Below are 13,687 nucleotides of genomic sequence, written 5' to 3'. Positions count from 1 at the left end.
GGGAAAGCATATTCAAGGCTGAGATAGATTTTTAATCAGTAAGGGAATTAAGTATTTTAAAGGAAAAGGCAAGAAATGGAGTTGAAGGCTCTGATCAGCCATTACCTCATTGAATGACAGTCTGGGTGGACTGAATAGCCTACTTTTCTCTTTCTATGTCTTATAATCTTGTCATGAATAAACTAAGGACGTATCTTAGAACACAAATTTTGAGGTCCCAAAGAAGTCAAAGTCATTCAGTTGGTTGAACCTTAATTTGTTTCAGTCACCACCACAAATTGGAAAAAAGTCACCTTGGGGATAAGCAAACTGTTAAAATACTAGAAATGTTATACATTGCTCCCTTTGAGTAAATAATCAATAATGTGCTGTAAATCTTATTGCTCTGTAGAGTTTTACTAACAGCCAAAATATGCAATCTAGTGCAATAAATAAATAAATACACAGAATTTAATAGACTGCCAGAAACCAATTTATAAACTGCAACAGTGATGAGACAGCTTATGCTAAGGCTGATTAAGCTACAGATTTTGTTCTTCCCAACTATACCAACAATTTTAATTCCACGAGGTAGTCTGATGTATCATGTAACCTTCTGGGACATAATCCAGACAGATGGTACTGACAGATTATACAAACAAGAGGAGCATCACCACCAAATCAAATCGTGTTCCCATCTAACACACGCACTTGCCACCAAAAATTATGATTCAGAAATCTGAATCAAAAATCCTTGCTAATTTTTTTTCTCTCTCCAGCTCCAAAGCTTGAAGCTTTAGATTAAAAAGTCAGTGTAGGTACATAGACAAAAATTAACAATCTCTCTCAAATCTATGGAAACAGGGGAAGAGAAAGGGAGATTAATTATAAAGATTATTACACAGGAACTATTTATTCAATATTTATTGAACACAAAAACTTTGAATATGGACCTTTTCCACTTTATGTAAGGGACAAATATGTACATATATAACAAATTCATTTGGAAAAGACACAGTAGTCTTTGTGCACCTCTGTTGCCAGCTTGTAATTACAAAGGGTTCCTATTGTGCGCTAGTTGTTTAAGTTTCACATTCTTTAAAAGAACAGAGCAGCCTGGAGAACGTGTTAACAAGTTCTGCTCCCTTTTAAATCTTGCTCCCCTGAACTGAAAAGATTTAATAGTGCAGGAAATAAGCAAAGTTCTATACACGTGAGCTGACAATGAAGTTTGAAATAAAAATACAATTTGTACTTTCCTCAGGATCTATATCCTGATTAAACCCATGTTCTGCTGCCAGTCTCCAAATGTCACTGCATTCTCAGTGGTTAACTATTACTGCTGTGATAAATGATAAATGATAAATACAACATGGCAAATGCTTCAGAATTCTCCAGCAGGGTCAAAATACAAAACAGACATCACTGCATTACACACAATATTTTATTACCCACATTCCACTTTTGGCACCTCCTTTAGTTGTCAAAAATGCTGGCAAAAAAACAGAACAAAATCCACATTTGTAAAATAAAACATGTAGAGATAATGTTCTTAACTAAGGATTGATACCATTTACTCTTCGCAATTCTAAAATCAATGTTAAAATAAAACTTCCAGAAGTGGCGAGCGATTAGTCTTCTCTCAATGCAGAGTTTCAAGTGTGAACAACATAGGTGGATGTCTAATGATGTCAAGAAGTTTGAAGACTCGTGCGTTTACAAGAAAATGAGAAAATAAAACAAGCTCTTCCTCCAAAAGAAATAACATGGACGCAACTCAAAATGATTCAACAATGACGTGGCTAATTAAGATAAAACTGATGAGGTGCAGTTTTGCATTGCATCTGTTCTTCACAATTACCAAAAGTTAATTTGAAACTTGGGGAAGGGGTTGCATTTGCTTTTGGTGTCCACTGCTACCTCAAATATGTGGAAGTCCAACAGCATTAGCAGAGATTCACGAAGTACTTTCTGGATGGCAACGTTTTCCTTCAGAGAAGTTCTCTCCCAGTTATTTCAGTAATGCCAATCTCGGTATATTTCTAGGCAATACAAACTAAAAAACTCATTCACTGGGATCAACACTGTAGCGTTACGCCATTGACCATCCGAGATTTGAAGTGCTTGATGAAGCTTTTCTTCCTCTGAAGTTCTATGCCACATAGTTGTATTGGTTGGTATTTTCTTTGTCTCTTTCCATGTAGTCCCTGTCAATTAATGACTCTATTCTTTTCTTTAGATCAGCAGGCTGAAAGAAAACAAAGTAAATCATTATTTACGTAGTAGAAAACAGACACCCAAGATGCATTTCAGAACTCACAAAAGGCTCTGTCATCAGCACTTACCAAATCTTTCACTGCACAGAAGGACAGGGTAGCAGATGCAGGAGAACACTATCACCTGCTCCTCTAAACCATGCACCATCCCTATTTGGAACTAGATTGCCATTCCTTCACAGTCATTGGATCACAATCCACCAACTGCCTTCCCAACAGCACCGTGGCTGCACCCGCATTAGATGCGCTTTCCTCGATGATAATCAAGCAGAGGTAACCAACGCTGGCTTTGCCAGTAAATACCACAGATGGGAACTGTGGTTGAAACACAGTAATTAACTCTGATGAGACAGACATGATACTGGAGCATTTGGCCTGCACACATCTGGGCAAATGCAACAATGCTGAATTACAAATTATCAAAATACCCAGGATTACAGGAGCTGGCTGGTTGGCAAGTCGATTCTGATTGGCCTAGACATTGCCATGTCAAAATAATAAAACTGTTGGCTCTAAACTTGAGTTTTCAAAAACAAAAAAGCGACATTGCCTGCATTTGTCCTGCCAAGTGCAAAATGCAAATCTTTGGCAACACGTCAGTTTTAAGCTATACTCAAGTTCTGCTCTTCCAAGTAAAGTCTTAAATTCTGATTTGTTTTGAATTACTGGGTTTCCAACTGGTAGTTTAAAAGATAAGCATGCACATAACTCTCCCAAATTAAACTCTTTCCAAGCACAATTACATATAGGCCAATTTAGGATGGTGGGTGACATGCCAAGGCTGTCAACCTTTGGGCTGAAAGCATCCAGTTGACCTCAGATTGGCCTGAAAAGGTAAGGTAAGGTATCTCAATGTTTGAGCAACAGGGAAAATAACTATTTCATGTTCCTATCATACAGCAGCAACACAAATGCTACTGACCACTAACAAAGATGCTACCAAACTAAAAAGACATTATGCCCATCAGTCTAATGAGTAATATGGTATATGAATTTCAGTACCTGGTAATGCTAGATATGTTGGCTATATGGGCCAATGACATCACAATTGGTATCAAACAGCATACTCCCTTCAGCTGTGCACGAGGAAGATACTGGCCTATATATATATATATATATATATATATATATATGAGTCCAGCTTGCAAAACTCACAAGTGGACAGAGATTTACATATGACACCATGATTTCAGAATGTCTGGTAAATAATCTTGTGAGAGAGAAGAATCAGTTGACAACCAATTTAGGAGTGTCAGTTGGGCATGAGGAGGATGTACATATAGCTTTCAATATATACGTGTTACTCCAAATGTCTCTTCTCTGCAGCCAGATATGCAAATACACCAACCGTCTCAATTTATCAACGCGGATGACCACCATGGTCTGGCTCATTTCTCAGAGCAATGATGTGACCAATCAGAATTTAATCTGCATGATTTACAATGTGAACAAAGTTAGGCAGTTAAATGTCAATCATTAGGAACACAGTTATATTTTGGCATTTCTTGCTAACTGTCCTGATGAGTGCAAAACAAAAGCTTTCACAAAACTTTTATTTTGTTAGTAATACTTTAGTATTTCTTTGAGATATGACTATACTCGTACAACTTCGGAGGTTTATGTGGAGTTATAACACAATAACTGAATATCAAGTCAGCAACAAGATTCCCTTTAAATTGCAAATAGTTGCATCTCTCACACGACTGTAATTGCTGACCTAGATAATACGAGTAACCCATACCTTGACTGGAAATTTCAGCTGATTATATACTTCAGATACAAGAAGATTGTGGCTCAAAGTCTTTCTCATTTTCATGATTCGGACTATAGCAGCATCTATTTGATACTGTCTGTCCTGGAACACTCTTTCAGTAGTGCTGGCCTGTTCTTCAACCTGTTAGAAATGACACAAATGTTACACTGGTGACAATTCAACTGGAATGAACAGAAGTTAATAATGCTAACCTCAAATTTAATTACTCAAATGCAACTGAACCAAGGTGAAATGGCATGACAAATAAAACATGTTAAATAACTAATTTACTGCAACAGCAACTCAAATCCACATAGAGCCAGACACTGTCAGTCTTGGGAGAACTGTGTGGTTAGATGTAGGGGAGAACGTTATTTGGTTCAGCCTCAGACACCAGTCAGTGACAGTGGCTAGAGAGCTGAATTTGTGACAAAGGTAGAAAACAATGAATCAAATATTAGGTAGGTTAAAGCCAAAGATTCCATCCAATTAAGTGTTCAATAGCTGAACATTTTCCTCAATTTTCAGAAGAGACTGGGTTGTAAAATGGGTTAAACACTATTCCCTCAAACTGAAAGGATCCATCTTAGCTACAGGTTGTTTACTGATTTTTTTAAAAAATCAGTATTCTTGGAAGTAGAGCATCATTGGTTTTGTCAGCATTTATTGTCCATCACTAGTTGTTATCTTAGAGAATGTGCTTGTGAGCTGTACACTTGACCTGCTGCAGGCCATGGGGTGGAGATGCACCCACAGTGCTGTTAGGGAGTTTCAGGATTTTTACACATCAATATATTTACAAGTCAGGCTGGGATGGTGTGTCACTTGGAAAGAACACACCTATAGCAGTACTCCCAGACACATGCAACCCCATCCTTCTAGGTAGAGAAGTCATGAAGTGAAAGGTGCTGTCAAAGGAATCTAGGTGAGTTACTACAGTTCATCTTGTACAGATGACACACAAATGCCATTGTGCATCTTCAGTAGAAATGGAATTGAATGTTGAAGGTGGTGAACATGGTGCCAGTTAACTAGGCTGCACTTAGATAGTGAATCTGTTAGTGTCTAAGGAGTTACAAATGAAGTTGAACATTGTGCGGTAGTTACTGATGCTTCCATAATTGATATTGCTTGGAAGACTTCAACTTTTGAATGATCACTGAAAATGGACTTCCTCCAAGTTTTGCAGAAATACTGGCAATGATTTGTTTAAAAGGACAATGGATATTTTTCTTACCAAACAAAGTACCTTATGCATCTCATGACTGCTGGCTTTACTGTAAATCCCTGCTAAGGCTGTTTTGAACAGTTACAGGAACTAGCTTGGAGAGGTGTTTTTCTGTTTCAGTTAGGAGGACATCTGAAGCGGAGTTGGAGAAAAGCTTGCTGAAGAACAAACCGCTCAGCTGATCTTCCTCATTTAGGAAAAAGAAAATCCTCGAGTTCAAGAAAAACCCTACTTGCTCCTGTCTAAGAGTGAATAAAGTAATGCCTCAAGATTATATTTCTTGAGCAAGCTGAGCTTGCAAGATATCAGAAACAACCCTATAGAATTCATAACTTGATCACACATGCCTGAACATAGCTGGAAGAGACTCTGGTACATCCTGTACTTTATTCTTTTGCATTTAAGTATAACCCTTTGGTCAGACCTTATTTGCCAAAAATAGGTAATCTCTGCTGAAAAAATTAACTGTCTTCCCATTTCTTGAAGAGCAACTGTGCGTAGTATGCATGCGCACGCTGTGGGGATATTATGAGTGATAAGCATTTTTAATTCTACATTACTGAACGTAATTGTTAACCAATTATTTCATCTTCATAAAACTGGTTTTTCTTTCTGATGAGCCTACAATCTGTTTGGTGAAATATTTGGTTGGTAAACCTCATTGTTTAAAACTTAATATAAGTAAATTATTTAGTTAATCAACTTCAAACTTGCAAAAGTTTTGTTTCACTTTATGCTGTGACTAGTGGAGTAGTGGGACAACAGCGATAATATTTTATGACCAAGGCTAGAAGAGTACAATTGTAGTGAACATATGCACTTTCTGATCTCACGAGGCAAGTCATTTATGAAGCTGAAAATTGTTGGCCATGGGACATTACCCTGAGAAACCAGGGATTGTTGTGGAGCAGTGGTAGTGTGCCTACTTGTGAGCCAGGAGACAGGTCAAGTCCCACCTACTCCTATTATTTCCTATTGTTAATAAACACTTCATTATCAGGGTCCACAGCACTATATTGTTATTAGTTTCCCACAAAGTATACCTTGCTCCTACAACATTTACATTGAACTCTTTAAAATTTCACAAAACACAAAGTGCAGCATCCCATTGATGATAACTGACAACACAAAGAATTCTTGAGGTATGAGGGGTCTTACACACCGTTTCTTTCATCTGGATCTGATTAATCTTGATCCTGAACAGCTTATGTTTGAAATCATCATTACAGGTAAACTTGTCATAGTCTTCTACATCTTTGCTTTTTGGAGTCTTGGTCAGTACACGTGCTTTGCCACATGCCAAAGACTGCAATGTCCTTCTCAACTCTCCATCCTCTGGTAGAAGAGATGTCAATAATTATTAATTTGTCTTGATACACATTTGAGAGGTAATTTATTACCCCCATCTTCAAAGTGCCAACTCTTACTTGGAAACAATATCACAGACACTCTCCAGTATTTTGTCTAAAAGGTTGTTTTTACACCGAGGTCCAGAGAATAAATAAAAGCAGACTCGTCAAAGGGGGCTTCAAAACTCTGACTCTGATCTCATCTGATATTAATGTATGCAGTCTCATGCTATTTTGAAAAAAATCACTGGTAACCAGTAAGGAAAAATACACCTGGTTGATCTTCCCAGGATATGAAAGAAACTGGCTCTAGAAATACAGGATGCATTGGTGGTATTCTTTCAAAATTATGCACATGCTGCAGCAGTTTATACAGAATCAGAGGTTGGCAAATGTAATCCTGATATTTGAAAAGGGAGAGACAAAAAAACAGAGCATTCCAGACCAATTAGCATAACATTAGTAGTGCTAACAATGCTGGAGACTATTGTAAAAGAAGAAAGAACAGAACATTTGAAAAGCATTAACAGGATTAGACAAAGCCAGGATAATAAAATGTAAGGCTGGATGAACACAGCAGGCCCAGCAGCATCTCAGGAGCACAAAAGCTGACGTTTCAGGCCTAGACCCTTCATCAGAGAGGGGGATGGGGTGAGGGTTCTGGAATAAATAGGGAGAGAGGGGGAGGCGGACCGAAGTGTAAACAAACACATTGCAGATGCAGCACAACATGACTAAATATGAAGTTATGTTCTGGTGAGAGAAACAGAAAGGCACAGTATTATTTAAGTGGCGATATAATAGAAAATGTTGATATACAAAAGGATCTGGTACAACAGAAAGTAGACAGGCAAGTGCAGCAAATAATCTAGATGGCAAATGGCCTCAATGCAAAAATATTTGAGATTAGAAATTGGATGTCTTTCTTCAGTTATGGGGGGGCCTTGGTGTGACCACACCTGGTGAATTATGTGCAGTTTTAATCTTCACACCCTAACAAATGATATGCTTGCTGTGTGGGATGCAGCAGAGGTTCACTAGATTGATAGCACAGAAGACAGAGGGGAGGGGACAGTCTAAACCAAGGTCTGGCAATATCACTAGGTCATTAATCCAAACACCCAGGTAATGCTCTTGGGGAAGTGACAGCTTTGTGGTACTATACTAGGCTATTGATCCAGAGACTGAGGTAATGTTCTGGGGATCCAGGCTTGAATCCTGCCATGGGAGAGGTCAAATTTGAATGCAATCGATCATTGTCAACTATTAGTAAAATGTGTCTGGTTCACAAATGCCCATTAGAGAAGGATACAGCCGTCTTCACCCTGTCTGGATAGCATGAGTATCCAGGCCCACATCGGGGCTGATTCTTAATTGCAATCAAGAATGGGTGATGAATGCTGGCCTAATCAGCAACATCCACATCTGTGAATGAATAGTTTTACATAAAACGGTAGGACTAACCTTGAGGAGAGATTGGTTGGTCTGGGTTTGTGCAGGTTATTGCTGTTGGCTCAATTAACTATCTCAGCTGAAATCATCTAACAAGTAATACCAATTAAATAATTCTGACATTCAAGACAATCACATGCAATAAAGATAGATTACTCCTGCATTTAAGTATTTACTTAATATTTCAATTTCGAGAGTAAATTTGAATATAACAGAATATAAATTCCTGAAACTTGCTTACCTGGTGTTTCTCTTTGATGTTTTACCCACTGTTCAAAAAAAGTTATTTTTGGAAAATCTTGACAAGATCTAAATTACTGTTATATCGAGCAAGACCTCATTTATTGGTAACATGTTACGGTAAACTAAGTTCCCATCCGCAAACAAAAGAACACAAACCTATTCCAGTAGCAGTTTTAATTTCTTCCAAACTGAACTCTTCCCCTTCATTAAACATGAGCAGTACCAGAGTTTGGAAAAGCGACACTTGCAGCTCTTTCTTACCCTGTCATAAAAGCAAATTCTACTTTTTAAAAAATTTTTCTTTTATCAGAAAATTTCAACAACTAACCTGAATTAAAATTGAATCGTTTTAAGTTCACAGCATGCACTTTGAAAGAGAAAACTTGGGAATTTAAGCTGCCGTTAGCACTTTAAAATGGAATATAAACATGTCTCATTTACTTAATAAACAATGATGATTTAAAAATGTAAACACAGCATTAATCACCAAAATAATATTCTTCTCAACCTGCAGCTGAATTAATCTCCCTCAGATGAAATACACTAATGCAATTCTATATTTAAAATGAATCACCTTTTGCCATTCTAAAACCTCAAAACAATTAAAGAAAAAGTCATGATTTCATGAGACCGGTGCTTTCTGAAACATTTTTCACTGCGATGTTATTTCAAATCTTGAAAAGTTGACACTGTTCTATGAGAACCCAACAGCAGAGAGGGGAAACTATTTTGTGGGACAGGGTCTCTGCAAAAGCCATTGCTGCCTGGGAGCTTACTTTAGAAGGCTCTGTGCTAGACAAGAATACAGTTCGAAAGTTACTTTTGGTAACGAGAAAGGAGAAAAGTTATACATCATTTAGTTTAAAAATTACTCCTTTTTGCTATAAAAACTTTTTAGGAGTGACTACGTGTAAGACAGCATATGTCAGAAACCATCACTACCTGACCCAACTTGTCCTCCCAAATGTGATCATCTATGCATTTCCAGAAAGCTGGATAGTGATCAAGAATGAGAACCATATCTGAGAATTTATTCTCCAAATTCAGATGAATTGAGGCCAATCTCAGCATAGTAGATCAGATCATTGATGAGATTAGCCTCCTTGCAGAATCACGTCCCCGCCCCCGCCCCACACACAAAGGCCAGGGATTGAAAAAATATAAAAAGTAGTTATAAAATTTAATCCATTATGCAAAGAGTACAGAAGCGTTGGTAGTCACACAACTAACCAAACGTACGTACCCATGTCCCCTCTCCATTCTCTTTGGATTCTTAATCTGAGTTCAGATTCCACATCAACATAATGTTTAAGCATTTAGCTAGGATGGCTGGAAGTGAGTTTTTGTTAGTTTGTCAGTGGAAAAGATGTTTCATAATGCTGTATTTTAACACAGGCAGGGACAGAGGAGAAAGCAAGTTTAAAAAGAACTTATTGAAACTGCTGAAATGCATCATAAATCTGTCAGATTGTTATTATGCTCATTAAGTAAAAGCTGAAAATAGATTCATTTTTTGAATGCTTTTGCACAAGATGAGGATGCAGAATTTAGACTTCAGAAAACCTCTCACATTAAATTAGGTACTAAATAAAACTATTTTGCTTTTCATTGACAATACGATTAGCTGTAAAATTCACTTCCAGTGCATCTGTAAGACAAGTGAGAAATTTCTATGCCAGCCATCCTGAAGCACAGCTTTACACTGGAACGTTTGTTCACAAGGAACTGGGTTAAGATCGGCTAAACATATTGCGGACCCTTGCTGAACATGAACAGAACACCTTTGTTCAAATATCTTGAACTGGATTTGAATTGAGCAGCCAGAGAAAGTTGTTTAAATCTTTACAGATGTGAACAAACTATTTCGTAGGACATCTTTCACATCTTTGAAGCATCAAAGCGAATTACTTCCAGAACTGAGCTGCCTATGTTGGTAAAACAGTAGTGAATTTGCACCCAGTAACACCTCATACAACAATGAGCTAAATGACCAGTTAAACTGCTAGTAGCGCTCAAAAAAGGGTTAGATAAATGTTGACCACGATACTGGAAGGACACACTTCTTCAAGTAGTGCCTTGTGATCTTTCAAAAACAAAACTGCAAAGCCAAAGTCTCAAGTGAAGGGTCTGCATTTAAATCCTAGAGTGGGACTTAAATCTGTGACATTCTGATAGGAGAACTACACTGAGCCTGACAGTGAGCAAATACATTGAGCTTAGTTTCATTTATCAAATGTTTCGTCAGCATTTAATCATTTCCGTTTTAACTAGTTAAATATAAGTTCATTTTCTTCGTTTCTTTTATAGCAGTCCAATCCTTTAAAAACTCACCTCTTTAAATTCTGCTTTCAATACACAATGACCCAAAGTTGATTGCCACTGCAACTTTCTACCACTGTGCTTACCGAGATAAAATGTCTTGAAAATCTCCTGAAGTTTTACCATCTAAACAAAAAAAAGTAATAGTAATGTTTATAATGATTTAAAATCATCTTTTTCACGCTGGTTGTGTTCTCCTAGGTATGTATCAAGAGGCTTAAGGCTGCCGAGTCAGCTTTTGGGAGGTATATAAATGCAGCTGAAGAACACCAGACTCTGCCACGGGCATAAGTGCTCTAGACAGATGTTTCACAGACAAAGTGTATGATAAGTAAACAAATCCACATTTTAATATCAACACATTGCTGTTTTTGTATCACTCAAATTAAGCAGTTCTTCAGTTCAGTTAATCACTCGAATAACCATAAAATATGTTAAAGAAGGGATAATCAATAAATATGGCAGAGGTATTAAATGACTAGTTTGCTTCTGACTTTAACAAATTAGATGATGGTGAAAATGGCCTAATTAAAAGCAAATAGCCAGTACAGTGATAGATAGAAATGCTAAAAAGGCTGGCAGCTCTCCAGGTATGGAAATCGCCAGACCCAGATGGAAGGCAGATTCGGGGATAAAAGGGCAGGTACGTTGTAAAATTCCGATTAAACTACCCTTTAGCTTAGATTCATCTATGGAGAATTATTACGGATTAATTGTTCAACATCCACAGGATTGAGAAAATATCTCCAAGTATGACATTACTGTAACATGCACAGATGCAGAAAATCCTCCTCTCACATCCAAAAACACCATTCGGGTAGAGATTGCTGATATAAATGACAACGCACTGAGATTTGCACAGTCCTTACATAGGGCAAGTGTAATGGAGAACAATGATTTTGGTGCTCCTATATTTTCCATTTCAGCCTTTGATCCAGATATTGGTCTGAACACTCGATTGAAATACTCTACCCCGGAGACTTGAGTTCACAACGCTTCGATAGCCACTGATGTCTCTATTAATTTGGAAACTGGTGCAATATTCGTACAATGATCTTTTGACTACAAGAAATTGAAAAGTTTCCAGGTCCAAGGTCAGGTCATGGATTCTGGATCATCACCATTGGTCAGTAATGTTTCAGTGGATGTTGTTGTCCTTGATGAGAACGACACTGTCCGAAGTGGATTACTGAAATCTAATGGTATCAGATTTATTTCTGGTTTGCATGGACCTAGCTTATCTTAATTACGAATAATTTGAGATGCTATAGTTTACCTCGAAGGGAAATTCTAGCTCGTGTTCCCAACTGTGCTATTGTCTTACAACTGTTGGAAGGAATGTGTGCAGACATTGAGTTTTTTAAGAAGGTGACCAAGCACCTGTGGATGAAGGTAGGGCAGTTGACGTGGTGTACATGGACTTCAGTAAAGCTTTTGATAAGGTTCCACGTGGTAGGCCACTGGAGAAAATACAGAGGCATTGGATTGAGGGAGATTTAGCAGTTTGGATTAGGAACTGGCTTTCTGTAAGAAGGCAACGATTGGTGGTCGATGGAAAATATTCAGCCTGGAGTCCGGTTACTAGTGGTGTGCCTCAAGTATCTGTTTTGGGACCACTGCTGTTTGCCATTTTTATAAATGACTTGGATGCAGGCTAAGGTGGATGGGTTAGTAAGTTTGCAGATGACACTAAAGTCGGTAGAGTGGTGGACAGTGTGGAAGAATGTTGCAGGGAGATTTGCATAAACTGCAGAATTTGGCTGAAAGGTGGAAAATAGAGTTTAATGCAGATAAATGTGAGTTGATTCACTTTGGGAAGAATAATAGGAAGATAGAATACTGGGTCAATGGAAAGATTCTCGGTAGTGTGGATGTGCAGAGGGATCTTGGTGTCCATGTACATAGATCTCTGAAAGTTGCCACCCAGGTTGAAAGTGCTGTTAAGGCGGCTTACGGTGTGTTAGGTTTTATTGGTAGAGGGATTGAGTTCTGGAGCCGTGATGTCATGCTGCAACTGTACAAAACGCTAGTGCGGCCTCACTTGGGATACTGTGTGCAGTTCTGGTCGCCCCATTACAGGAAGGATGTGGAAGCATTGGAAAAAGTGCAGAGGAGATTTACCAGGATGTTGCCTGGTCTGGAGCGAAGGCCTTATGAAGAAAGGCTGAGGGACTTGGGTCTGTTCTCATTGGAGAGAAGGAGGCTAAGAGGGGATCTAATAGAGACATTCAAGATGATCAGAGGTTAGATAGGGTGGACAGTGAGAGTCTTTTTCTGAGGATGATGACGTCAGTTTGTACGAGGAGGCATAGCTACAAATTGAGGGGTGATAGATTTAAGACAGATGTCAGAGGCAGGTCCTTTACTCAGAGTGGTAAGAACATGGGACGCCCTGCCTGCCAATGTAGTTAACTCAGCCACATTAGGGGCATTTAAACAGTCCTTGGATAAGCATATGGATGATGATGGGATAGTGTAGGGGGAGGGGCTTAGATTAGTTCACAGGCTGATGCAACATCGAGGGCCGAAGGGCCTGTTCTGCACTGTATTGTTCTATGTTCAGATATCAGGTATGAACAGGGTAAGATTCAGCTCTTCTAAAAATGTCAAATAGTCTACAAATACTTACTGACTCAAACAAAAAAGCCACTTGGACAATGTAATGGATTGCTGTTTCAACTGTGTGGCAATCTCTACTCATATTTTTATCACCTGCAGCCCTGTTAACATTGAGGCGCATCTATACTGCTCTGCTTCAAGATGAATATATCTAAGTTGCAATGCTTAAAATGTACAAATTACTCCAAATCTGATCCAACTAAAGCTTTATACAGTTGCAGCAAAACTCCACCTAACCTCAACCCTTCGTACCTAACATTCTATTAGCCTTTGGTTTTCCTCTGCACCCAATTTTCACGTTCATGTTCTGTGCACATGGACCACAATCTCTTCAGATCTCCACTGTTCCTAGTTTTTCATCACGAAATATCACTTTGCATTTACGTTGCAAAATACTGATGAACCAATTACCAATTCATTCCTGATGCAATGAAATGAAACTATTAACACATGCCACTCGCTTCTGATA

The 13,687-nt window shown here is 38.3% G+C and overlaps 1 protein-coding gene across 1 annotated transcript in view; it reads right to left on the bottom strand.

The window, feature by feature from the left end:
- Positions 1-888: 888 nt before the first annotated feature.
- cul4b (cullin 4B) overlaps positions 889-13,687 on the bottom strand; it is a 78,122-nt gene continuing 65,323 nt past the window's right edge. The window contains exons 16-20 of the mRNA XM_048544125.2: positions 10,612-10,725; positions 8,437-8,542; positions 6,399-6,571; positions 3,997-4,149; positions 889-2,227 (exon numbers count right to left, since the gene is read on the bottom strand). Of these exons, the coding sequence (XP_048400082.1) occupies positions 2,132-2,227; positions 3,997-4,149; positions 6,399-6,571; positions 8,437-8,542; positions 10,612-10,725 (642 nt within the window). The 3' untranslated portion in view covers positions 889-2,131. The remainder of the gene's footprint in view (positions 2,228-3,996; positions 4,150-6,398; positions 6,572-8,436; positions 8,543-10,611; positions 10,726-13,687) is intronic.

Source organism: Stegostoma tigrinum, chromosome 15, assembly GCF_030684315.1.
Source record: "Stegostoma tigrinum isolate sSteTig4 chromosome 15, sSteTig4.hap1, whole genome shotgun sequence".
In the NCBI taxonomy this organism is placed as follows: Eukaryota; Metazoa; Chordata; class Chondrichthyes; order Orectolobiformes; family Stegostomatidae; genus Stegostoma; species Stegostoma tigrinum.
The sequence above is the reverse complement of the archived record's forward strand: the minus strand, read 5'-3'. Positions and strand labels throughout refer to the sequence as shown.